Raw genomic sequence first — 27,354 nt, 5'->3', positions numbered from 1 at the left:
AAGATTACCCTGCCTAAACAGACAAGCTGGCGCTGGCCTACACTCCAATTCTCACCATTTTCAGTTACTGCAACTCAAATTGGTCAGTATAAATAATAAATCAATTGATCATAGAAAAACACAGTGGCAAAGAATCTTTCATTTTATCAGCATATTTCTAAGTTAAAACTAACTGGGAGGAAATTTTATATTAAGACTATAAATATCACCACAATTTAAAATCTGATACCTTCAGAGTCGAGCTTCAATTCCTTATTTCTAATCTCTTCTCCAAGTTGACAGCAATCCAGTGCCTAAAAGAGAAAAACATTGAAATAGAAAAGACACATTATGGTTTCAAATAAACTTGCAAACAACACTAAAAGGATATGATAAATTAATACATGTTAAATAATATATAAGTAAACTGAAGCACCTCCCATATCTGCTCATCTGTATATTCTTCAAGTGGATCTAGGTTGTTACGCACAGTTCCCTCGAACATAATTGGATCTTGCGGGATAATGCTTAATCTGGATCTCAGGTCATGTAGCCCAATTGTTGAAATGTCAATGCCATCGATGAATATATGACCAACAGTAGGATCAATAATACGAAATATTGTCTGTACAAGGGTGGACTTGCCACTTCCAGTTCTTCCAACAATTCCAATCTTTTTACCTCCAGGAAGAGTGCAAGTGAGACCCCTTAAAATAAAAGGCATGTCGAGGCCATAACGAACCTATTCCAAGTTAATTAGTATTAAAAAGAAAAAAAGATGATGGGACTTGCAGCAACTTTTAAGATGTCAATAGAGAAACATTCAGTGTGAAAACCATGATGAGCTTGAAGTAGCACTTTCATGCTGAGGGAGTTGAGTTGTTCTCAAGCAGGAAATTTTGGTAACACACATCCAAGAGGCTTTATATATTTAAACCTTTATTTAGTGATATAATCACATTTATCATCTTGGAAAGTGATAGATAATGAAAACTAACACTTAAAAGATGCAATATAAGCTGGAAAACGAACAAGGAATATCGTAGGAAGGATGTAATTACCTGCAAGTTAAGAAGGTCTATTTCCCCCTTCGATGGCCAGATATGATCAGGTCTGTTTTCATCTATGACAAGAGGTGGTTCACTAGGAATGTTTGTATACTGTAGTATTCTCTCCACAGAAATAATTCCATTTTCAAGATGGCACAGATTCCAGATGACCCATGTTTGTATCATATTCAGACTAAGCCCATATGTCACTGCAAGGCCAGCGATACCTAGGGAAGAAGACAAAGAAACAGAAAAACAATGGCTAACATGACTTCCATATTTCCAGGAAATTCCAGGAAACACAAATAATGGAACTATACAAAGCAAGTACCGGGATCGATTACACCTTCTGGCATGCTGATCAGAAATATCAGAGAGAAGGCAAATGTAAGGGATGACAACATATCGAGACGAAAACAAAGCCATTGCATAGCACCTGTACTATGGAATTGAAGTCGAGAGAGATCATTTGTCAGATTATAGTTAGTGTTCACAAACTCTTTTTCCTGACCAAAGCCTCTAACTGAAATTGATCCTGACATTGATTCTGCAAAATGTTGGATTACAGGAGCTCTGCAAACCCCAATTAACCTTGATAGTTCTCGTGCAGTAGATATGTAGTATTGCTGAGGGACCAGGATTATAAGAGAACTTTAGAATTTATAGATCATGGAAATAGGAAAAGTATGAATGTAGAGTAATGGCATAATTATAGTCATGCAAGATGACAAACTCATAGAAGGTGTACGTATACTAATGATGAACCAGTCAATTATGCTGTTCAATTTATCAATCTCACCTTAGAAAAAGACTTATATATTACACAACACTACAGAATTATGGCATAAGGCAATGTGATTAAAGGAGAAATCACAATCCAAATTCTGCCATTATATAATGACATGTTTTTAAAATAATTACCCCTCCTTATTCTGCATTTAATGTCTCCTTGTTGTCTTGCCTGCTGATACTTCAGAAACTGGAATGGTAGATCAAACTAATAGCTTAAATTAGGAACATAGTTTCAAAAGAGAAAATCGACAGTATTCACTTTGTTGATCCAACAGCATTTTCAGTAATTTAAGCATTCTATTAAAAACATATAAAAATGATAGAAAATAACAAAATGTGGAAAATATAATATGCATTTATCTGATTTAGCTAGGATTTATCTAAAATTGCTGAGAAAAAAATAATGTTTACAAAAATGGGATTGTAACTTTTTCATAAAGATGTTCAGATTTTAGAAGTTGTCCAATCTCAATATTGGAGAAATATGTCTGGACCATGGTTGACAATATCACTTGCTACAACATCAGATGACTCTGGCTACAGTACTTCCAAGTTTTAAAGAATGTCTTACTCCCATAATTCACTGTGTTAATAGAAGAGCATTTTCTTTCCTAAGACGATAAGAAAAATAATATCTAAATTCATCCTTATGCAGGATTTTTTAGAAATGAAACTGTTTGCTTCATAATTTTCATTTTTAGAAGTGAATGAATACAACATCTAGTGCTGATGATATAAGTTTTTCTAACATTATTCACTTCTGTACTTGAAGTAGAGTTAAAAACTTGTAAAACAGATACCTGATACCAAATACAAGTCGCAACCACAGGAATAAAGATGATCAAAACTGGCCATGCGACCTGTGACATGACTGAAATAATCCCCAGAAGATGTATAATTGAGAATGCAAATAATTCAATTTGGAGAGGAATGTCTGTATCTACTCCACCTTGATCAGTTGACGCCTGCCCCATTAAACATATTTTAGAGACATAAGCCTCAAAAGAATATTCTCAATGATTAAAAGAAAACTAATACTTACTCTATTCAAAATACGCCCAGTGGGGGTGGAATCGAAGAATGACATGGGTGCACGAAAAATGCACATGTGCATCTTATTAAATAGCATCGTTGCAGTCTTATATCCAGCAATTACGAGAAGCAGGGTTCTTATTAGGATACAAGCAGAGCTCCCAACAGCCAATGCTACATATACAGATATAAGCATTGAGCCACTTACAGGAGGTTCCAAGTCATCTGACAGAGGAGACTCCAAAGCCATCCAATAATTGCTACATATCTGAAGGACTTGAAAAAGAATTTGGGAAAATAATATTAATGGAACAAGTGCCCCTTTATATGCCATTGTAATATACCTCCAATAAATCAGAAACCCCACTTTTCCTGTCTCCCTCTCTTCTTCTTGAACAAGTTGACCCCTCGGCCTAACTTCATCTGATGGACCATTCTCTGTATCCATCAATTCTGCTTGTTGAGGAACTGGTACACTAGATTTTGAGGCAGAAGGACCACCTTGAATAGAGTCACTTGAAGTGTTGGAAGTATGTTTTATCATGTTATGTGCAGCCAAAGCTTCCATATGAGAACCAACCAGTTCCATGAACTCTGTTCCTGAGTTAATTATCTCATTGTACTTTCCTGCTTGTACAATCCTTCCATCTCTTATGACCTGTACAAGAGAAGAATTCTGTTTGGAATACATATGTGAGATAAAGATGAAAAGGCAGCATTACTCACCAGGATAAGGTCAGCTGATGGTAAAAACTCCACCTGGTGTGTGACATAGACCACTGTCTTCGAAGATAAAAATCCAAGCAAACATTCCTGTAGTAGTGATGTCGCTATTATTTTTAAAGTTCAAATATTTTCTTACATAGCAACATCATATTAACAAAAGAAAGTTAGTTAATATATTAACAACCATCAAGGTGTACGTATATGAAATTCTTCATATTTTGTGAATATTCAACAAAAACACCTGATAGTTGATACTACAACCATATGGAAAGATAACTACTGTTTAAGCTATTACCTTAAAGAGATGAGATCCTGTGTGGGCATCAACAGCACTGAATGGATCATCAAACATATAAATGTCAGCATCATGGTATATGGCACGGGCAATTTGTACCCGTTGCTTTTGTCCTCCACTAAGATTTATGCCTCTTTCTCCTATAACTGTCAAATCACCGTTAGGCATGATCTCCAAATCCTTCTTCAAAGAACAAGCTTCTAGGACTCTGTCATATTTGTCTATGTCCATTTCCTTTCCGAAAATTATATTGTCTCGAATGCTACCACTTTGAATCCAGGGTGACTGAGAGACATAAGCTGTTGTACCACATAACTTGACAGTTCCAGAAATTTTTGAGACTTCACCAAGAATGCAAGACAGCAAGCTTGATTTACCAGAACCAACAGTTCCACAAACAGCGACCCTGGTTCCTTTCAAAACTTGGAAATTTAGATCTTTCAGAGTAGGAGTTTTAGAGGAGGGATCCCACACGAAATTACCATTGCTAACTTCGATAGCTACCTCTGAGCTACCTCGTGGGAGCTTCTCTACAACATTTGGTTGCAAATCCTCAAGGCAGAGAAATGATGATATTCTATCAAGAGAAACTTTGGTCTGAACTAACATTGAGATTGTATTTGGAATAGAAAAAATGGGATTTTGCATTGTCCCAAGAGTTGCAAGTGCTGTTAGAACCTTTCCTGTTCCCAATGGTATCCTCATAAGCATGCAAGCTCCAAAGGCAACTACTGCAACAAAAATTGACGAACAGGAGAAGATAAAAATTGCAGCAGCTGATACATAAGCAATCTTCCACAACCAACTTATCTCATTTTTCCTCAATTCCATTATTTTGGATAAGAACTTCATTTCCCAAGCTTGAAGCTTGAGAATTCTCATATTCCTCAAGATCTCTGTTGTAGCCTTCATTCTACGATCTTTAGACTCCATAATCTTTTCTGTGTAATTCTGTTCTAGCTTGGCTATGGGAACATTAATCAACATTAAAATAAAGGTGGCCGCTAAGCTGATTAGTGAAGCAAGCCCCATTTGAGGATATAAGATTAACAAGGCCAGAATAACATGCACTGGGACCGATGATAGATGAAGCATGTGGTAACTGAAAGAACTAACCCTTGGAGCATCAATATTCATGTAATTTATGATTTCTCCACTGGTTTGACATTGTCTTGAGCGACTAGAGAGAGTAAGACCCTTTTGGTAGATCACAGAAACAAGGGAGGCCCTGAGTCTGATAAAAACCTGTTGAAATATGAAACTCTCATACCTACTACAAAAACCCTCAACAAGATTTGACAGAATGAACGCCAGAACCAGAAGGTACCCTTGATTTTCAAATTGTGGATCACCACTGAGGTATCGAACAAAGTAACCAATGAGATAGGGGCCAACAAATGAAGCCACAGTGGACAAGAGTGCACTAGAAGTTGCCAACAAAAGGTGTCCCCAGACAGAGAAGATTAATGACTTTGCCAACATAAATGAGGTAATTTTACCATTGGAACTAGCACTAGTATAAGATTCAAGTTTACTTTTGAATATTGGGAAGACAGTATGAACATCATCATCACTAGCTAATTGTGGAATATCTTTGAGGTCTAAAGTCTTTCTGCGACCGACAGAAAGCAAAGGACTGACCCAGGAGAAGGAAAGGGTACTCAGTATGCCAGCATTTTCGAATTGTGAGATGGCAGCATAGCCAGCCCCACTCACAGTGGAAGATCCATTGATATTACGACCATTCAAGAGAGGTTCCTCATGATTAGTTTTCTCTTCCGGAATCCTCTTACCAAAGAATCCGGCATAGTTAAAGGTCAATCCAGCTAGAATTGAACAGAAGTCAAACACCAACTGATGGGTCTTCTCAAAGTTATGCTTCTTGAAGTAAAGAATGTCCACAACAAGGCCAGAACAGGATAACAGCAAGAAGAGACCCCACCAAACCCTAAGGAATGTTGGAAACCTATCCTCACTTGAACTGCTGAATTCAAGAAGCAAATAAGCAGTCATGGCAAACCATGCAGCTGTTCTGATAGCCAAACCAACTTCGATAGCGAGAAGTCGGTCATCATGCTGATACCAGAAGTAGCTCAAAATGCACGTTGGGAGATGAAACAAACCCAAGCTCAGGGAAGTGAAAAGGACTAATCTGTAATACAAGAATCTGCTTTTCGCAACTCCCCTGTGGAAGTCTTTGCCAGAATCACAGCACCGGTGGAGCCAAAGAGCAGACAGCACAAGCAAAAAGCAAAGGTGACAAGCAGCAGAGATTCCATAGAGTAGCAATACAGGTTCTAAGAATAACCCGAGAACCCCGCGCACATTAATTAAGACAGTGAGTGAGACGCTGGCAGACATACCATGGCTTTCTTCCAGGAGCAAGTCCATGTCCTCAGTTGCTCATAAACCTCTTAGGCATCAGAAGGGCTTCCCGATTCTTGCTTTAGAATCTTGGAGATCTTCCCTTAAAGAGCAAGATGGGGGTGGGTCGGTGGGAGGGAGTGTTTTCTGAGGCGGAGAGGATCAGAGTAGAAACGAAGGTCCAAATTTGACTGGGTACCAGAACTGACGTATTCCGACATGGAAGAAGTGATGCAGGAAGCTTCATGGACAACCTGAAACAACTATAGAGAAACCACAACAACGAGTTTAATCCTTCGGAGACAAGCTTTGCAGCACATTTTATATTACAGTGGACTGGGTGGCAGAGTCGACATAATTCCGACTTCGATGAAGTAATCCCGCAGACCTCATTGCAGACGTCAAATATCAATAAAGAAACGACCACAACGTATGTATCATAGTGTTTCTGTCTCCTTCACCGTTGCCCGTCACCATCAACGGTAGACGTGCCCTTCTTTTCGTGTAACTATTTCCATGCATCTTCTTGATGTGCTCAAATCTAAGTGAATAGTAGTCAATGAAAAATATCATATCTGCATTACTACCTTTCCTCTGATAGCCAATGATCATCGCTTTACCTCTGCGGTGCACTATTCATTCAGCTAAAAGCAGGTATTTCGGAAGACTGGCTGCAGGAATAGATACCATTCTTTGTATCTTTTCTTCAGTGCATTATCTAAAGCATCTCTGATTCTTGGTTCCAAGGTTGGGTCTTCACGAAGCTTTTCACAATGTGGACATTATGGTCGCCAAGGACCTTTGCATAGGTTTGATTGTGACGAGGAGACCCAACTGGAAGCGTAGCTGACAACTATAACATTGCTTAGCGTTCGATGTTTCTGCTTGTTTTTTCGACTTTTTTGTTCGATCATCGAGTGTATTTGCAATGACCTCTATAGTTAAAGTACCTATGTGGTTTCTTCCCAATAAATTAAACCTTTGAACCTCCAAGTCTTAAGAAGCTGATTGACTAATAATATACTTCATTGTGCAATGAGAGAGAACTCTATCCCTGCCCATTTTGGCCCAGCTGAAGAGGTCCCAGATGTGCTACTGAATTAGAGAGCGGTTCCTAAATATATGCTGTCCAGGAAAGTATGTCAGTCTTCTCTTTTGTGCAAGTTGTAAAATTGAAGTATAAAATTAGGAACACATGCCATCCTAATTGAAGTTTTAATGAATCATGTTTTTAGATTAACATCAGGCGGTGCGACTATAAAAGGCATCTCATGGAGTACACGAACAAAATAAATATTTTCTATCCTCGATTTATGAAAAATCAGAATGCATATGATAGTGTAGAATAAATATTTGAGTTATTTGACCTATCTAATGTGTATCTTGCCAATCTACAATTAGGACTTGTCTTAGAAGATATTCCTCCAACTAAATATTATGCTAGGAATTGAAGTACATTTCAAATATCATTAATCTACAAAATTCGAAGCTGGATATGAATGGACCTTTTCAGTATGATATTTTGTCATGGAAATTTTCATGTGAAGCATTGAGATCAGATTTCATATTTTATTGGTTAACAGGTTTACAAGTGTAGATGAAAATAGGTGTACCAAAACTGATTTCCAATGAATATTATCCTGAAGAAGTGAATTTTGTCAACAAAATTGCTTTTCTTTGCATTATTAGTTTGATTGAGAAAGAGAATGAGTTCAGCTCCACATTAAGGTTGGTTATCTATGATTACAGTGTTTATAGACAGTTGTTCTGTTTGTATGTATTATTTAGACTCTGTATTGTTTAGTCTCCTGTCCTAAATCATCTTTTTCTATTTGTTGGATAAATAAAGTCCAAAATTTGAAACTTAATTCATAATTAGTTATTTTAAATAGTTATCATATTTTATATAGTTCTAATCATGTTCTAAATTATTTTACCTAAGTGATCTAAGAATTTATTATTATGAGATAGTTCCTATACCTAATTTAATTATGGGTAATATGAGATGATGAGATAATTATCATAGATTATATAAATAGAATCATAATTCATGAAGCAAAGGTATGTGTATTTAAAAATATTTTATAAATAAAAGTCCAATCTGAACTAGGCATTTCAATGATAATCCTATGTCTCAACCTTTTATTTTATAAACTTAATAGTCTGAAGATAAAATTTCTATTTATATCTTAAAATCTTTGGGACTTATAGATATTGAATATGCAGAATGAAGAATGACTCAAAGATAATATTCTTCATTTAAGAAGTTGTACATGAGATAATCTTTTAAGAATTATAGTAGCTACAATTACAAATCGAGCTTGGTTGATACTTCAAAACGAATTTTAAAGCTCATCGAATGTGATTATGATAAAACTTTAAATCCTTTATTGTGAGTTTAAATATTTATTTATTAAAGTAATAAATCGGTATAAGATTTTTTTTCTCGAGTGACTAAAATTATTAGTTAAATAAAATCTTATAATAAACCTCTTCATAATAATTTTATTATTATTGTAAAGTTTTTAAGAAATTTAACCTCGAAATTTGATCATGTTATTGTAATTGATGAGTCAAAAGATTTATTTATTTTTTCATTTGATGAACTAATATGTTCTTACAAATACATAAAATAAGGTTGAATAGGTTACTTAAAAAGGTGAAGAAAAAAATTTCAAAAAGATAGTCTTCTACTTCAAAAAAAAAAAAAGAGATAAAAAAATCAATAGAAAAAGAAAGTGGTAGAGAATGATTTCATGATAGAGAAAATGGAAGATGAAGAGGAAGATGATACTTTTATAGGCGTGATGAATAAAAATAATCAAATTATTATCAAAAAAATTATAAAAGTGAAATTTAATGTTACTATTATAAAAAGTTTGGTAACATAAAGGTAGATCACCGGAAAAGAGGAAAGTAAGTTATGTAAATGAAAATGAAGAAAATAGTAAGTTATATATAACTTATTTATAAGTTAATAATATCATAAATAAATTTAATTTTTGGATAATGGATGTTCTAATAGTATGTCAGGCATAAGATCAATATTTAGAGATCTTGATGAAAATTAGACTTGAAGATAACAAAAAAAATTCAAGTAGAAGGAAAATGAACAATTAAGGTGAAAATAAGTGAAGCAAAGATAAAACATCTTTAAAATATTTTCTTTATTCCTAGTTTATCACATAACTTGTTAAGTGTTGAACAATTAACGAGTGATGGATATTCAATATTATTTGATGATGATTCATACACTAATAAATATAAAAAAATCTAATTTGATTATAATAAATATTTGTGTGACTTAAAACAAGATGTTTCTACTCAATGTTTCAAATATTGAAATGTATGCTCTTATTGTAACTCAAAAGAATGAGTCTAATTTGTGATATTTAAAATATGAACACATAAATATTAAGGGTTTAAGTTTATTAATGTTGGGAAATTTGGGACGACATTACATGCATAGCGGAAGAACTAAAAATAAAAATCTCAGAATTCCCATAGAAAAATAAGATTTCATCGTTATGCAAAGATTGATGCGCAAAAACTCACAAAACTGAAAACTATGCATATAAGAAAGATGTGTTACCTAAGGAGATCGTATATCCATGAAAACCTATAGATCCATGGGAGAGGATGAAGGAGGTCAACTGTCCTATTTAGCGGTGATCCACATGATAGGGGTTGTGAAGACCCTTCTCAAATTATTGCCTAAATCTATGTTGAATCTCAGATTTTGATGATGAAACCAATTGATAGTGTTTATGATTTGATTTGTATTTTGAGTAACGTAGGAAGCTTCGATCAAGGAGAGATAATTAAAGCATGAATAATCATGTTGGGCTGGAGAAAAACATGTCAGAAGATTGGACATCGAGCCGGAGGATCGGTTGACGTATCGACAGATAGCTTCGGGCTAAGAAGAGCAGATATTGCACCAAGAAAATTGGAGTTATGGATGTCAACTGGCTGATTGGGTAATAGGTCGCAAGAGAGGACGATGCGTCGAAGAATTGGATGAAGTGTTGATGAACCAATGACATGCCAGACAACATTTGATTAGCTCAGTAATAATTATTTAGATCGAAGTGGGTTTTATGTGTGCAGGATTAACTATGATAGAGATCAAAGCATAAAGCAAAATGAAGTCCTAGAGTCAAAAACAAGATTTCGTTGGGAGTTCGAGAGTTCGTTGGAAGTCCGGACGTTCGTCGGAAGTTCTATCGGAATTGACCGAGAAGTCCATGAGCTTGCCAAAGAAGCTCGTCAGAACTCGCCAAGAAGATCATCATGAAGTCCAGGAGCTTGCCGGGAGTCCATTGGAACATAGCCGAGAGATCATCGAAAGATCGCCAGAAGATCGCTGGAAGCTCACTGGAAGAAACCAAGACTTACTGGACCTAATTAGCTTAATTATGACTTAAAATTTGTAGTTAGCACATCATTGGGTTGGAATTGGGCCAACTCAATTAGGGGTCAATTAGGCCTAAGTTTGGGCTATGTTAGGCCAAGTGAAAATGCCCAAACAGTGACTCAACATGTGACATTGCATGGCACAGTCTTTGAGACTCTATCAGGTAGTGGTACCGCCCAGTGTCAAGCTGCAGGTGGTGGTACTGCTTAGTGTAGGCAATGGTACCGCCTATACCCCAAAATCTTCGGGATTTGAATTTTGACTCTAAGTTTTGAAGCCATTTGGGGTCTATAAATACCTCAGCTATTCTTGCATGGAGTAGCAAGAAATATTGAGCAAAACTCTGTGATTCTAAAGTTGTAAACCCTATTAGAAAGTTAAGTTCTCTCCTCCTAAAACTTAGAGAGAGTTCTAAGGAAGGTATTAGAGGGATACCTTGTAAAAGAGGATTGTAAAAGGTTATCTCCTAAATATGTGAAAAGGAGAAGAGGGTGTAAAAGGGTAGTTGGTCTTCGCCCAATGAAGGAAGACTATTAGTGGATGCCGGTAACCTCGACGGAAGAGGAATTGATGGAGTGGATGTAAGTCACGACGATCGAACCACTGTAAAAATCTGGTTTGCATTTCTTTTGAGTAATTTACTTTAACTGTAAACTACTTTACTTGCTTACCGCTTTCAATACGTTTACGAACACGCTTTTAAGTCAAGCATATTTCCGAAACGGGTTTAATCGAACGAATATTTTCAGAAATTGATATTTTTACCACTGCACTAATTCACCCCTCCCCCCCTCTCTTAGTGCCGACTCATTCCTATAGTTAGTCTCAAAGCATCGTAATTTCTCATTTGGTTCAATACTTAAGAGAAATGGCTCTTTTCGGCTTTCAAAAGGGTCACACTCTCATTCATTCTATCTTGTTCAAAAGGACGGACTACACATATTGGAAAACTCGAATGAGAGTTTTCTTGTTTTCTTTGGATTTTAATTTATAGAATATTGCCAGAAACAGTTTTGAAAGGTCTTCTTTTCCAATAACCATTAGAATGATTTGGAGAAAAATAATTTTTCTTTAAATGCTAGAGCTATGAATACTCTATTTTGCGTTTTAGATAAAAATGAATTCAATCGGGTTTCTACTTACGAAACGGCTTTTGACATTTGACACATACTCGAAATCACACACGAAGACACTAGTAGAGTTAAAGACTCTAAAATTAATTTTTTGATGCATAATTGCGAGTTGTTTCATATAAAACCAAGTGAAACTATTGTTGATATGTACACCTGTTTTACAGATGTTGTCAATAGTTTAAAAGTACTTGGTAAAAGTTTTTCGAATTTTGAACGCTTTAATAAAGTTTTACGTTTACTTTCTAAAAATTGGGATTCTAAAGTAACGACAATACAAGAATAAAAAAACTTAAACCATTTTCCCATTGAAGAACTGATTGGGTCTTTAATGACCTATAAAATAAATTACATAAAATAAAACGAACTTGAGAATAACCTTCCAAAGAATAGGAAGGGTTTTGTACCTTGAATGAAAGAATACCACTTGAGTAATGACTTAGTGTTGACGATGACGACCTTGAACTCCTCGTAATAAAGCTTAAAAAATTCTTAAAACAAGAATCAAAGAATAAAAATAAACTTAAAAAGAATGCAACTACTTGCTATGAACGCAAGAAGAAGGAAACACTTTGGGACGAATCAAGCTCATCCGAAAAAGAGGACAAAACCAACAAAGGCCAGGTGGCAAACTATGCCTTAACAGTTTTCGACAACGAGGTAACCAAAACTCCATTACTTTATTTTAAAATTACTTGATGCTTTTTCATGAGTTATTTTTTAATTAGTTTAAAAAAATTATATGTAAATTGTGTAAAAAAAATTATTGGGATCATGCTTATCTTTCTAGCTAAATTTTAAAAATGATAATGAAAATTACATGTTTTATGAAAATATAATAAAATGTTAGATTTAAATCTAATGATTAATCCATGGTTTTAAGAAGAAATAATTTATATATGAATGATTTTCGAATTTGATTATGCTTTATGTTTAATGAAGCCATACTTAATGTCTTAATGAAAATGTTAAGAGATTTGATATCATGCTTAATGAGTTTATAGTTTGAAATTGTGCATGTTATACCTTAAAAACTTAAAGCCATGTTTTGGTATCATGCCCAAAGTAATGATGCATAACGATCATGCTTAATGAGTTTATATTTCAAAATTATGCATGATGATTTTTGTGATTCATGGCTTATTGATCTTTGTCGCAATGAAAGTTACTTTTTCGGTTTTAAACAAGATGGACAGTTTTTATATAAAAAACTTGAGCATATTTATATGAAATCAATCACATAAAATGAAACTCATAAAAAGGAAAATGAATTATCATTGGAATTAAAATAATGAATCAAATCTCGAGAGAAAAACATGTCAAAAGATTGGACGTCGAGCCAAAAGATCGATCGACATATCGATAGATAGCTTCGGGCCAGAGGTTCGGGCATCGAGCCAAGAAGAGCAGATATTGCGCTAAGGAAATCAGAGTTATGGAGGTCAATTGACTGATAGGTTCGCAAGAGAGGATGATGCGCCGAAGAATCGGATGAAGCGTCGATGAACCAATGACATGCCTAATAACATTTGATTAGTCTAGTAATAATTGTCTAGACAGAAGTGAGTTTTAAGTATGCAGGATTTGCTAGTCATAGGTGCCCAGCAAGCCAATCACGTGAGTGATGACACGTATGACTTGATACAAAATCTTTTTGCTTATTATATTTTGACGTATATCACTTTATAACTATTGCATATGTGCATATATATATTGTGATGTCCTTGGATTTGTGCAATGGGAATCGGATCGTGATGAGATCACGATAATGAGATCGATTCACCTTTAAACACATATCATAAATAATCCCGGTCATAGGTTACTAGAGAGGGACATCGTGATAACCGGACAGACTGGTGTGCTGTATACCCGTCCATATGATGGATGCAACTGGTCTCATAGCTGCTCGTGTAGGGACACTGGGGATACAGTACAGGTGCTCATTGGAGAATGAGTTCACTGATTGATCCGCTTACGGAATGCTGAATGGTTGATGATGCCTTATTGTCAGACAGCGATTCCGTAGTCCTAGTGGTGTATCTGGTCCTTAGACTTGAGACACCAAGGATGTCCTGTATGAGTGCTCTACTCGTTGATACCAGACTTATAGGTTTGGCTGTCCCAGATCTAGTACAGCTGGTCATTGGGAGTGGTAGTCGACCTTACGAGGGCTATTGAGTGTCGATAAAGGATCATCCACTCTCGGCGTCATGAGAGGAATATTCCATGTGTTCTTGCTCAGACAAATCCCTAGCCAGGGTCATTCGGGTTGAGAGAGAAAGAGTTCTCCGGGAGAATCCGATTAGAGCGAGACTCGAGTAGAAACCGTATGGGTCTGACAACACCATGCTCGATATACAGTCTTTGGGATATTAGATGGATGAGCGAGTATAGGTACACGGTAACTAAGGACAGACAGGTCCAATGGATTGAATTCCCTTGTATCGTCTGGGGACTACGGCGTAGTGGCATAGTACGTCCGTAGTCGATGAGTCGAGTGAATTATTACAGAGATAATAATTCACTGAGTTAGAAGGAGTTCTGACAGGTATGACTCACGGCCAGCTCAATATTGGGCCTAGAGGGTCACACACATATGGTAGGCATTGCGATGAGTAAAGGTTCGGATATGAGATATCCGACAGAGCCCTTGTCTTATTAGATATAGATCCAATACCCACTAGGAGAGGACCCATTAGGGTTTGACAGGGGACCTCTATAAATAGGAGGGATTCAGAGCCTCATAGGCTAGAGAGCTTTTGCTTGCCTTGTTTTGAGGAGCGTCGTCGCAACCCTGTTGTGTGGATCACCGCTAGAGAGGAGGACGCTTGACCTCCTTCACCCTCTCCTAGGGATCTGCAAGGAAACAGGGATATACGATCTCCCTAGGTAACACAATCTACTCTATACGCAGTTTTAAGTCTCGCGGATTTTGCTTACCAATCTTCGCACGACGACGAACATCTCTTTGGGAATCGAGGATTTTGTTTTTTTTGTTCTTCCGCTGCGCATGTGATGTCGCCCCCAAGATTTCCCAACAGTGGTATCAGAGCCAGGTTGTTCGTGCGAATTATTGGTTTTGAACTGCGTATGTTGTGTTTAAGAAGAATTTTGACGTCAAAATCGTTGACGCAAAAACGAGAAAGGGCAGCAATAGTTGCTGCCCTCGATCTGCGTGCATGCAGCGCATCCGAAGGCAAGCAGCACAAGGGCTATGTCTGCAGTAGCCGGCCGGCGGCCTGCTTGCAGTAGGCTTGCGTCCGGCGGGGCTGGCAGCCCACGGGCAAAGGCGCCACAGGGCAGCGGCGCCTGCCGCCGCTGCTCCCGCGGGCGAAACCCCCCCCAATAGGGGCGGCCGCCCGGCGGGACAGCACCGCCTACGGGCGTTGCCCCGTGGGCAGAACTGCCCGTGGAGGCGGCGGCGCCCGTAGGGGCGCCAACCTGCAGGGGCAGCACAGCCTGCGGGCGTTACCCCGCCGGCAGAACCGCCCGCGGGGGCGCCCACCCGCAGCGGCAGCGCCGCCAGCGGGCGTGCCGCCTGTAGGCGAGGGCAGCGCCCTCGCCCTGCCGCACAGGCCACCGCCAACAGGGTGGCGGCGGCGGCAACAGCAAAGGGGATTAGGGCATTAGGGTTTTCTAGGCAAAAAGATAGTTTTGCCCCTCGAAATTTGAGAAATTCCAATTTTTGTCTTTTGTCCAAATTATGAAAATACCCTTAGGAATTGAGAAATTCCCTACATGTCCCTGATTTCAGAAAATATTAATTAATTAAAAGGTTTAGTTGATTATTATTTTTATTATTATCTAGTAGTCCTACATGATGATGATTATTTATACATGTAATATATGATGTGTGGACGGATGATCATGGACCGTATGATGTGTGTACTTGTGATTATTATTATTGAGGTCTCCGAACCTCCATTATATTTCTCGTTTATTGTCGGGCCTGCGTGCCTATGATTAAGTTGTAATCACATGAGGAGGCACAGCGGGAGCGTGGATGCGATAGCGGGACCCACGAGACGGACGATCGTGATGCATGAAGATGCATCAAGATGTCGACGGAACCGACGAGGACGAGATGGACGATCATAGGGCATGGAGATGCACCGTTGCACACATAGATCTTGATGTGAGTGATTAGGCCTACTAGCTCGGGCCTAATCATATTAGGTTGCGGTCCATGATCATCTGGTGTGATTGCTTATACACATACTAGATATGTATATATATTTGCATGCGATGTAGATATATATTAAATATGTATATGTGTGACATGTCATATTAGGAGACCAAATCATAGAAACATCTCTCGATAATATTAAGTCGGTAAACGTGAGGCAATTAGATTGACCCACGTGGCCTTCCATCGTTATAAGTAGGAACCGATTCCCGGTGTAGGTTGAGTTGGTCGAGTCCCTCGAGACTCACCTATATCGCGATTCGCTATCTTACTTATGACATAGAGATGTCACCGGTGACCTGAGGGCATGGTAGACTTGGTCGAGTCCCTCGAGGGTATATCATCAAATCAGACTCATCTTGTAACAAAGGTGTTGACTTAACCGAGCATCATGGTTGGTCGAGTCCCTCGAGGCCATGGTGATTCGGAGGCTGAACAGGACGGGAATCACAAGGAGTTGTGATCGGCAAGAGTTGCCTACCTTTTAGGCTTAGTGTGATTGGTCGAGTCCCTTGAGGTTACACTAAGACGCTGATTGGATCCTGATCCCCACTAGAAGTCTACCGGAGACTTTCGTTTCACGTGTTTAGGGTGTCGCGTGACTCGTTAGTAAAATAGTGGGAGCATATTAAGATAGAAGTTCATATCTTGATAGTTTATTTCTTGCAAAATCTGCATGTTATTCATTTCTGCTACATCTTTATTTTTAGAAAATATCGCTTTCAAATCCCTTACGTGGCATACTTGATGTCAACCGCCTCACTGGTCCAAATTATACGGATTGGCTCCATAACTTGAGAATTATTCTCACAGCGGAGAAAATCGTGTACGTCCTTGATACAGTGATGCCTACGCCCCAAAGAAGGGGCAAACGAGGATGAGATCGCTCGCTACGTGAAGTACATTGATGACTCCACTCTTGCTCAATGCTATATGTTGGGCTCTATGACTCCTGAGTTACAGAGACAACATGAAAAGATGGATGTCAGATCCATTCTCCTACATGTCCGTAAATTGTTTGAGGAACAAGGAAGGACTCAGCGATATGAGATATCCAAGAGCCTCTTCCGTGCTAGGATGACTGAGTGGACACCGGTTCAGAACCATGTCCTAAAGATGATTGAGTGGATAGAGAAACTCATAAGTCTAGGAATGGTCCTAGAGGATAACTTGTGTGTGGACATTGTGCTTCAGTCCCTACCAGATTCCTTTTCATAGTTCATAATGAATTTTAATATGAACAAGCTTGAGGTGACTTTCCCAGAGCTCCTCAATATGTTGAGGGAGGCAGAGAGTACTATTAAGAAAGAGAAGCCAGTTCTCTACACTGGTGAGACCAGAAAGAAAAGGAAAGCAAAGGTTGCTAAGAAAGACCTAGCAAAGGACAAAGGTTAGTGCTTCCACTGTGGTAAAGATGGGCACTGGAAGAGAAACTGTAAAGAGTACCTTGCAGAAAGGGCGAAACAAAAGCTTGATGAAGCTTCAAGTACATTCATTATCAGTCTTCATTTGTCAGACTCTTATGATAATACATGGGTATTGGATACCGGTAGTGCTTATTATATATACAATTCGTTGCAGGTTCTGGCAAGGCCTAGGAGACTAGAGAGAGGCGAGATGGACCTCAAGATGGGTAATGGAGCAAAAGTTGCTGTAGTAGCTGTTGGCGAGGTCGCCCTACATCTGCCTAGTGGAGCTTTTATTACATTAGATGCATGTTATTTTGTTTCTTTTATTATCAAAAACATTATCTCCATTTCATGTTTAACAGTTAGTGGATATAAATTTGTTTTTGAGAACAATGGTTGTTCGATATTATTAGACGATAAGATCATCACGAAAGGAACATTGCATAATGGTTTATTTATGTTAGACACTACTCCACATATCATGAATGTAAATATGTCCAAAAGGAAACGAGATGAGTTGAACAGTGCATACCTGTGGCATTGTAGGCTAGGTCACATCCATGAAAGAAGGATTCAAAAGTTACTAAATGATGGATATCTAGATCCATTCGACTATGTGTCATATGCAACTTGTGAGCCTTGCATTCGTGGAAAACTGACCAACTCTCCATTTAGTGGAACTGGAGAGAGAGCCACCGAGTTGTTGGAACTCATACATAGTGATGTATGTGGACCCATGTCAACTCATGCCATTGGAGGTTACCTCTACTTCATTACATTTACTGATGATTTCTCAAGGTATGGATATGTGTACTTAATGAAGTACATGTCCGAGGCCTTTGAGAAATTCAAAGAGTATAAGAATGAGGTGGAGAACCAGACTGGAAAGAGTATCAAAACTCTTGGCGATCAGATCGAGGAGGTGAGTACTTAAGTACAAAGTTTACTCAGTTCCTTAAGGACCATGGGATATTATCCCAATGGACACCTCCTTATACACCTCAGCTCAATGGTGTCTCTAAAAGGAGAAATCATGCGTTATTAGATATGGTACGGTCCATGATGAGTTTCGCTGACCTACCCATCTCATTCTAGGGATATGCCCTAGAAACCACAGCTTACCTTCTGAACAGAGTTTCAACTAAGTCGGTAGTGTCTACACCATATGAGATATGGAAAGGGAAGAAGCCTGATCTTAAGGTTGTTAAGATTTGGGGCTGCCCTGCCCATGTTAAAAGACACAACCCCGATAAGTTAGAATCAAGGACAGAGCGATGCAAATTTGTGGGATACCCCAAGGAAACTTGTGGGTATTATTTCTATCATCTCGATGACCAAAATGTCTTTGTAGCTAAGAGAGCAGTGTTCCTTGAGAAGGAACACATTCTTAGCGGAGACAGTGGGAGAATGATAGAGTTGAGCGAGGTTGGAGAACCAAGCTCAAGCACCACTCTACAGCCCGAGTCTGTTCAGGTACCTAATACACAAGTTTCAACTTTACGCAGGTCTGATAGAGTATCCCATCCTCCTAAGAGATATGTGGGACATATTAGAGGAGAGGATATTGAGGATATTGATCCTTAGACCTACGAGGAGGCTATTATGAGTATAGACTCCGGGAAGTGACAAGAAGCCATGAATTCTGAGATGGATTCTATGTACTCCAATAAGGTTTGGAACCTAGTTGATGTGCCCGAAGGTATTGTACCCATCGGTTGCAAGTGAATCTTTAAGAAAAAGATCGGAGTAGATGGAAAGGTAGAGACCTATAAAGCAAGACTAGTGGCTAAGGGGTATCGTCAAAGGCAAGGTGTTGACTACGACGAAACCTTCTCACCCGTAGCAATGCTAAAATCCATCAGAATTCTATTGGCCATTGCAGCACACTATGATTATGAGATCTGGCAGATGGATGTGAAAACTGCATTCCTCAATGGGAACCTCGAGGAGGAGGTGTATATGATGCAACCTGAGGGATTCGTGTCCAAGAACTACCCAGATAAGGTGTGTAGGTTGCTTAGATCCATTTATGGACTAAAGCAAGCTTCCCGAAGTTGGAATATAAGATTTGATGAGGCAATCAGATCTTATGACTTCGTTAAGAACGAAGATGAGTCTTGTGTGCACAGGAAGGTAAGTAGGAGCGCTATCACCTTTTTGGTGTTATATGTGGATGACATCCTCATCATTAGGAACGACGTAGGAATGCTATCCACAGTAAAGGCTTGGTTATCTAGACACTTCTCCATGAAGGACTTAGGGGAAGCATCCTATATCTTGGGGATTAGAATCTATAGAGATAGATCCAAGAGGATGCTTGGCTTGTCCCAGTCCAGGTATATAGAAACCATTGTCAAAAGGTTTGGCATGAAAAATTCCAAGAGAGGTCTCATACCAATGAGACATGGGATATCGCTTTCTACGAGTATGTCCCCAAAGACTCCAGAAGAAAGGGTGAACATGAATATGATTCCTTATGCCTCAGCAATAGGGTCTATCATGTATGTCATGCTATGTACTAGGCCTGATATAGCGCATGCTCTGAGTGTCACGAGCAGGTATCAGGCGGATCCAGGCTTGGAGCATTGGAAAGCAGTAAAGTGTATCCTTAAGTACTTAAGAAGGACTAAGGATCTTTTACTATGGAGGTAATAGCTTTAAGGTTGAAGGCTACACAGATTCAAGTTTTCCGTCTGATGTCGATGATAGCAAGTCGAATTCAGGGTATATGTACACCTTGAATGGAGGAGCAGTGTGCTGGAAGAGTTCCAAGCAAGATACCACTGCTGACTCGACCACAGAGGCAGAGTACATTGCTGCATCAGATGCAGCAAAGGAGGGAGTCTGGGTGAAGAAGTTCATCACAGTTTTGGGAGTCGTGCCGAGTAGCGAGGAGTCGACTTCCTTATATTGTGACAACTATGGGGCGATTACTCAAATACGGGAACCTAGGTCTCATCAGAAGTGTTCTGAGGAGGTTCCATCTTATCAAAAAGATCGTAACACGAGGAGATGTAGTAGTGGAAAGAGTTCCATCCGAAGATAACATTGCAGATCCATTGACAAAGACATTGTCTCATTTTGTCTTTAAGCGTCACAGGGGTTTGATGGGGATCAGACACATAGGTGATTGGCTTTAGGTCAAGTGGGAGATTGCTAGTCATAGGTGCCCAGCAAGCCAATCACGTGAGTGATGGCACGTGTGACTTGATACAAAATCTTTTTGCTTATTATATTTGGGCATATATCACTTTATAACTATTGCATATGTGCATATATATATTGTGATGTCATTGGATTTGTGCAGTGGGAATCGGATCGTGATGAGATCACGATAATGAGATCGATTCACCTTTAAACACATATCCTAAATAATCCCGGTCATAGGTTACTCGAGAGGGACATCGTGATAACCGGACAGACTGGTGTGCTCTATACCCGTCCATATAATGGATGCAACTGGTCTTATAACTGCTCGTGTAGGGACACTAGGGATACAGTACAGGTGCTCATTGGAGAATGAGTTCACTGATTGATCCGCTTACGGAATGCTGGATGGTTGATGATGCCTTATTGTCAGACAGCGATTCCGTAGTCCTAGTGGTGTATCTGGTCCTTAGACTTGAGACACCAAGGATGTCCTGTATGAGTGCTCCACTCTTTGATACCAGACTTATAGGTTTAACTATCCCAGATCTAGAACAGCTGGTCATTGGGAGTGGTAGTCGACCTTACGAGGGCTATTGAGTGTCGATAGAGGATCATCCACTCTCGGCGTCATGAGAGGAATATTCCATGTGTTCTTGCTCAGACAAATCCCTGGCCAGGGTCATTCGGGTTGAGAGAGAAAGAGTTCTCCGGGAGAATCCGATTAGAGCGAGACTCGAGTAGAAACTGTATGGGTCTGACAATACCATGCTCGATATACGGTCTCTGGGATATTAGATGGATGAGGGACTATAGGTACACGGTAACTGAGGACAGACAGGTCCAATGGATTGGATTCCCCTGTATCATCTGGGGACTACGGCGTAGTGGCATAGCACGTCCATAGTCGATGAGTCGAGTGAATTATTACAGAGATAATAATTCACTGAGTTAGAAGGAGTTCTGACAGGTATGACTCACGGCCAGCTCGATATTGGGCCTAGAGGGTCACACACATATGGTAGGCATTGCGATGAGTAGAGGTTCGAATATGAGATATCCGACAGAGCCCTTGTCTTATTGGATGTAGATCCAATACCCACTAGGGGAGGACCCATTAGGGTTTGACAGGGGACCTCTATAAATAGGAGGGATTCAGAGCCTCATAGGCTAGAGAGCTTTTGCTTGCCTTTCCTATTCTCCTCTCCCTCTCCACCTCAGAGCAGGCCTGGAGTTTTGAGGAGCGTCGTCGCAACCCTGTTGTGTGGATCACCGCTAGAGAGGAGGACGCTTGACCTCCTTCACCCTCTCCTAAGGATCTGCAAGGAAACAGGTGTTGAATCTCAGATTTTGATGATGAAGTCAATTGTCATTTGTTGTCTAATCTATGTGTTGAGATAAGTGTGCAGGATTAACTACGATGAAAGATAGACAAGCAGCAGGAGTTGCGCCGGAGTCAAGTTCATGATCACGTTGGGAGTTCGAGAGTTCGACGGAAGTTCGGACGGTCGTCGGAGGTTCTGCGAGAACAGATCCGAGAAGTCCAGAAGCTTGCCAAGCGAAGCTCGTCGGAACTCGCCAAGTGGATCGTCGCAAAGTCCAGGAGTTTGCCGGAAGTCCGCAGGAGCATCACCGAGGGTTCATCGGATGATCGACGGAAGTTCGCCGGAAACTCGCCGGAAGAAGCGATTGACGCACCGAAGCAAAGCTGCATAAATTATCTTAGATCTAATCGTAGTTAGCACATTGATTAAGTTGGAAAATGGGAGGTGATCCCATTAGCTTAATCTTGGGGCAATTGGGCCCCTGAAAGACTGAAATTGGGTCGAATGGAGCTAACCATTCGGGGATTGCACTAGGAGGTGCAACCGCCTAGGCCAGGAGGTGGCACCGCCTAGGCCAGGAGGTGGCACCGCCTGGGCTAAGCCTCCCAGCGAGACTGGGCGGTGCAACCGCCCCAGCCAGGAGGTGGCACCGCCTGAGCTCAGTCTTCGAGCTAGACTGGGCGGTGCAACCTCCCTGACATAGAGGTGACACCGCTTGAGCTCAGTCTTCGAGCTAGACTGGGCGGTGCAACCTCCCTGACAGAGAGGTGGCACCGCCTGAGCTCGGTCTTCGAGCTTTGGCAGAGAGGTGCAACCGCCTCAGTCAAGAGGTGGCACCGCCTGGGCTCAGTCTTCGAGCTCTGCCAGGCGGTGCAACCTCTCCAGTCAAGAGGTGCAACCGCCTGATCCCGGAATTCCGGGATTTGATCGTTTTGAGCTCCAAATTTGAATTGGGTTGGGGCCTATAAATACCCCACCCATTCAACACTGAAAAGATATAGACCTACACCGAATTCTTGATCTTTTCTGTGATTCTAAGAGCTCAAATTTGTGAAAAGTCCTAAAGTTCTCCTCTTTCTGTTCTTCAAGTCTTGAGTTGTAAAAAGAGGAGAGAAAGGTCCTGTAAGGGTTGTCTCCTGAGCCCATCAAAAGGAGTGAATCTGTAAAAGGGCAGTTGGCCTTCGCCTATTGAAGGAAGGCCTCTAGTTGACGTCGGTGACCTTGTCGGTGGAGGAAGCCAAAAGTGGAGTAGGTCAAGACTGACCGAACCACTCTAAATCTCTGGTTTGCGTTTATTTTGAGCACTTTATCATTACTGCAAACCTCCTACATAGCTACTGCTCTCTGCGCCTTTACGAACAAGTTTCTAAGTGCTGATCTTTCCGAATCTGCATTCAGACGTAAATCGGTGTTTTCATACATTACAGTTTACGTTTACGTTTTGATTCTGCAAAACTGTCTTCTGCGCTTTTACGAACGAAGTTTCTAAGTTCAGATCCCTGTAAAACTGTGTTTTAGACATAAACTACTTTTAAACGTAAAACTACGTTTAGACGTAAAACTGCGTTTAGACGCAAACTGCGTTTAGACGTAAAACTACGTTTAGACGTAAAACTGCGTTTAGACGTAAAACTATGTTTAGACGTAAAACTGTGTTTAGACGCAAACTGCACTGCGCTTAGACGCAATCTGATCTTAGACGCAAACTGCACTTAGACGCAAACTGCGCTTAGACGCAATATGCATTTAGACGCAAATTGCATTTAGACGCAAACTGCGTAAACTACGCTTAGACACAAACTGTGTTTAGACATAAATTGCAGTTAATCATAAGTATTCTTAGAATCGGCTTTTGCATCAAAATAGTTTTTATCAAACGAACGCAGCTTTCGTTTTTAATCGCTGAAAGATTTCCGCTGCACTAATTCACCCCCCCCTCTTAGTGCTCTCGATTCTAACAATTGGTATCAGAGCAAGGTTAACTCTCTAACGGATTAAAACCCAAGAGAAATGGCATACGCCGAAAACTAAGAGGGGCATTCTATTACGCGTCCACCCATATTCAGTGGGACGGACTACACCTACTGGAAGACCCAAATGAGGATCTTTCTTATTTCTATGGATTTTGAACTGTGGAATCTTGTCGAAAACGGATTTTTGAAGTCTTCTCTTCCAATGATCGATTAGAATGATTTGGAGAAGAAGGCTTTCGCTCTTAATGCAAAGGCTATGAATGCCTTATTTTGTGCACTTGATAAAAACGAGTTTAACCGTGTTTCAACTTGTGAAACTGCATTTGATATTTGGCACACACTCGAAGTGACCCATGAAGGCACAAGTAGAGTAAAAGAGTCAAAAATCAATTTGCTGTTACATTCTTTCAAACTTTTCCGGATGAAATCGAGTGAAACCATTGGCGACATGTTTACCCGTTTCACGGATGTCGTCAACGGTCTAAAAGGACTCGGAAAGAGCTTTTCGGATTTTGAGCTTGTTAATAAGATACTAAGATCCCTTCCTAAGAGTTGGGATCCTAAAGTCACTGCTATTCAAGAGGCAAAAGATCTGCGAAAATTTCCTCTTGAAGAACTAATCGGGTCATTAATGACCTACGAAATGACTTGTAAAGCTCATGAAGAGCAAGAAGACATCCTTCCAAAGAACAGGAAGGATATAACACTCAAAACTTCTGAATGCCACTTGAGAGAAAACTCAAGTGATGAGGACTCTGATGATGACTTGGCACTTCTAACAAGAAAGTTTAAAAAGTTCTTTAAAAGAAACAAGTTTAAGAATGATGCAAAAAATAAACTTGAACCCAAGAAGGACCAAGTAATCTGCTATGAATGCAAAAAGCCGGGACACTACAAGAGTGATTGTCCCCAAGTCAAAAGGAGAACATCAAAGAAGAAGGTGCTTCAAGCAACATGGGATGACTCGAGCGCATCCGAAGAAGAGGAGTCCAACACCGAGCAAGTTGCTCATTACGCCTTAATGGCCATCGAAGATGAGGTAACAAATTCAATAGATGCAGATTTATCATTCGATGAATTATTAAATGCTTTCCATGAATTGTTTGATGAATGTAAGACTATCAGTAGTAAATACAAATTGCTAAAAAAGGAGCATGATAGTCTTATTTGTAATTTCGATAAGTTAAATGCTTAACATCATGATAGTTTAAGCCCATGCATAAAATGCCATGATCTAGAAACTCTCCAAAAAGAAAACTTGCTACTTAAGGACACCTTGAAGAAATTCGAGGTTGGTAGCAAGTCATTGAACATGATCCTTACAAACAAGGGTCACGTTCCCAAAAGAAGTGGAATTGGATTCGTGAGAAGTCCTCACCAAAATCCAACCACCTTCATAAAAGGCTCCATCTTACATATTCGACATCAAGACAAATGTCTGTTGTAAATTTGGACACAAGACACATTGTTGTCCATTCAAGAAAATAAGTCCAAACAAATTGATTTGGGTTCCTAAAGGAACCATGACAAATTCTATGCAACATGATAAGAAATGTAGATCTATTTGTGAGGCACCCAAAAGCAAATGGGTACCTAAAAATCATCCCTTCCTATAAAAACATTAAAATTTTAGGCTGGAGCAAGAAATAACATTCTGCTCCTTGATTCTCGATAATCATAAACCAAGAGTCAAAAAGGAACTCGCAACGCTTAAGTAACAAGTGGAAGTTATGAAATCACAAATGCGATTTGGATACAACCTTATTAGAAACATATGATTCCCAAATTCACATATCCCCTTGATCTTCGAACCCGTCAACTCTATCATCTACGAATTAATTCTTATATCATGAAGAAACTAAATATGTCATGATCTTAAAAGGGATACCAAACAAACTATCAACATACGTGCGACATACACACGTTAAAAGTTCTATCTTGATTGTACAAGAGCTTCTTCCTTAAATAAAAACTCATACGAAATCACGTAAGAAACGTTAATTGCTCTGAAATGAAAAACTCTCCTCAAGGCAAAGGCTCCCTGATCAAATCACATTAGGTGCTCACTGGCTACAGGCGGTGGCACCTCCAGCTACCACAGGTTGCCAGCGGTTGCACCGCTCCAGCCAGAGGTGCAACCGCCCGCAACTCTGCCTTTTTAAACCCACGCTAGGGCCGGCGGTGGAACCGACCCCAACTCACTCCCATTTCCTCCTCTACTCTTCCAAGTCTCCTCCATTCTCATTTCACTCCTCTAAGCTTTCCAAATACCTCCCATTTCGGAGCAAAACATCAAGAATCCTTCCTTCTCTTGAAGATTTCACAAAGGTACTCTCTAAGAAGCCCTTAAATTCTGTTTTGTTCTTCATTTACTCTTGCTCATCATCATCCCTCTAAACAACAGTAGTTATGGGATCCAGAAGATCCTCAAGGGACAAGGGAAAGAGGAGATTAGTAGAAGAGTTTGATTTCACCCTTTTCGATTCAAAAAACCATGCTGAAAAATTTCCCTCTTTCAAACTTAGAAGTATCAATAAGGGAAAATACGTAGATCTAAATGAACTAAGAGACTTAGAGACTATCCAATGGTTTGCAAACCTAGATCTACTTCCAATCTTGCAGATTAACGAACCCATCTATCCTAGGCTAGTTAGATTATTTTACAATAACATACAAATAGATGATGAAGGAAGGATGTCCACCTATCTTTTAGGACAACACATCTCAATCACTGATAGGTTCATTTGTGATATGATAGGCATTCCTATAAAAAGCATAGGACTTTACTTTAGAGGATCATGGGATGATGAAAGTATTGGAACATCCTATGTTGAAGCCTTAGGAACAATCTTTGCCAATCCTAACATAGCATTAGTTCCTAAAAGTTGTGAACATCTACTGCCTTTGAACACTAAGATACTTCATCATATCATGACTAGTATAATTCTTCCTAAACAATACCATCATGATGAAGTGAGTCAATTAGAATTAGGAACTATGTACTTAATCATGAAGGGACATGACATCTGTCTTGGTTATCTTATCCAACAAAACATGTTAGAATTATCTAAGAAAGATATGATGCTCCCATATGGTGGTATAATCACAAGAATAATGAAAGCTTACGACATTCTAATACCACCAGAAGAAGAAGTAATGAAAGTAGATAGATTCAGCATAATAAACAAAAATCTACTTCACCGACTAAGATGTTACTATAGAAACGGTAACTGGGTTAGAATCCCTAGAAGGACTGATCACCCTCAACCTGAACCAGAACCGGAAACACCAGTATTTAGGGGTACCCAATCTCCTCCGACCCTTTCCTTTGAGGAAACACATCCAGTTGAGCAAACTCATACATCCATCGAAGAAATTGGGATTCGAATGGATCGATTCGAATAGAGACAAGAACGGATTGAACAACGACAAGATCAAATCCTATCTGAGCTGCAGCAAATTCATAGTCAATTTGACTCCTGTTTAGGCACTTTAATTTTCCACCTCATCAATGAACTTGTTGAACACCT

At 39.6% G+C, this 27,354-nt stretch overlaps 1 protein-coding gene across 3 annotated transcripts in view; it reads right to left on the bottom strand.

Moving 5' to 3' along the window:
- LOC103985958 (ABC transporter C family member 3-like) overlaps positions 1-6,506 on the bottom strand; it is an 8,337-nt gene extending 1,831 nt beyond the window's left edge. For 2 of the 3 annotated variants that reach the window (XR_010487088.1, XM_065109412.1), the window contains exons 1-9: positions 3,874-6,506; positions 3,579-3,665; positions 2,863-3,510; positions 2,621-2,785; positions 1,360-1,654; positions 1,041-1,255; positions 416-721; positions 230-293; positions 1-67 (exon numbers count right to left, since the gene is read on the bottom strand). The exon at positions 1-67 is cut by the window's left edge and continues 173 nt beyond it. Coding sequence is in view for 1 of the 3 variants with exons in the window: in XM_065109412.1 (XP_064965484.1) it covers positions 1-67; positions 230-293; positions 416-721; positions 1,041-1,255; positions 1,360-1,654; positions 2,621-2,785; positions 2,863-3,510; positions 3,579-3,665; positions 3,874-6,264 (4,238 nt within the window). In the remaining 2 variants the exon portion in view is untranslated. The remainder of the gene's footprint in view (positions 68-229; positions 294-415; positions 722-1,040; positions 1,256-1,359; positions 1,655-2,620; positions 2,786-2,862; positions 3,511-3,578; positions 3,666-3,873) is intronic. The other variant, XR_010487089.1, reaches the window with a different exon arrangement.
- Between the last annotated feature and the right edge of the window lie 20,848 nt (positions 6,507-27,354).

This window comes from Musa acuminata, chromosome BXJ2-5, assembly GCF_036884655.1.
Source record: "Musa acuminata AAA Group cultivar baxijiao chromosome BXJ2-5, Cavendish_Baxijiao_AAA, whole genome shotgun sequence".
NCBI classification, from domain to species: domain Eukaryota; kingdom Viridiplantae; phylum Streptophyta; class Magnoliopsida; order Zingiberales; family Musaceae; genus Musa; species Musa acuminata.
Note: the sequence above shows the minus strand (reverse complement) of the source record. Positions and strands in the feature narration are given on the sequence as shown.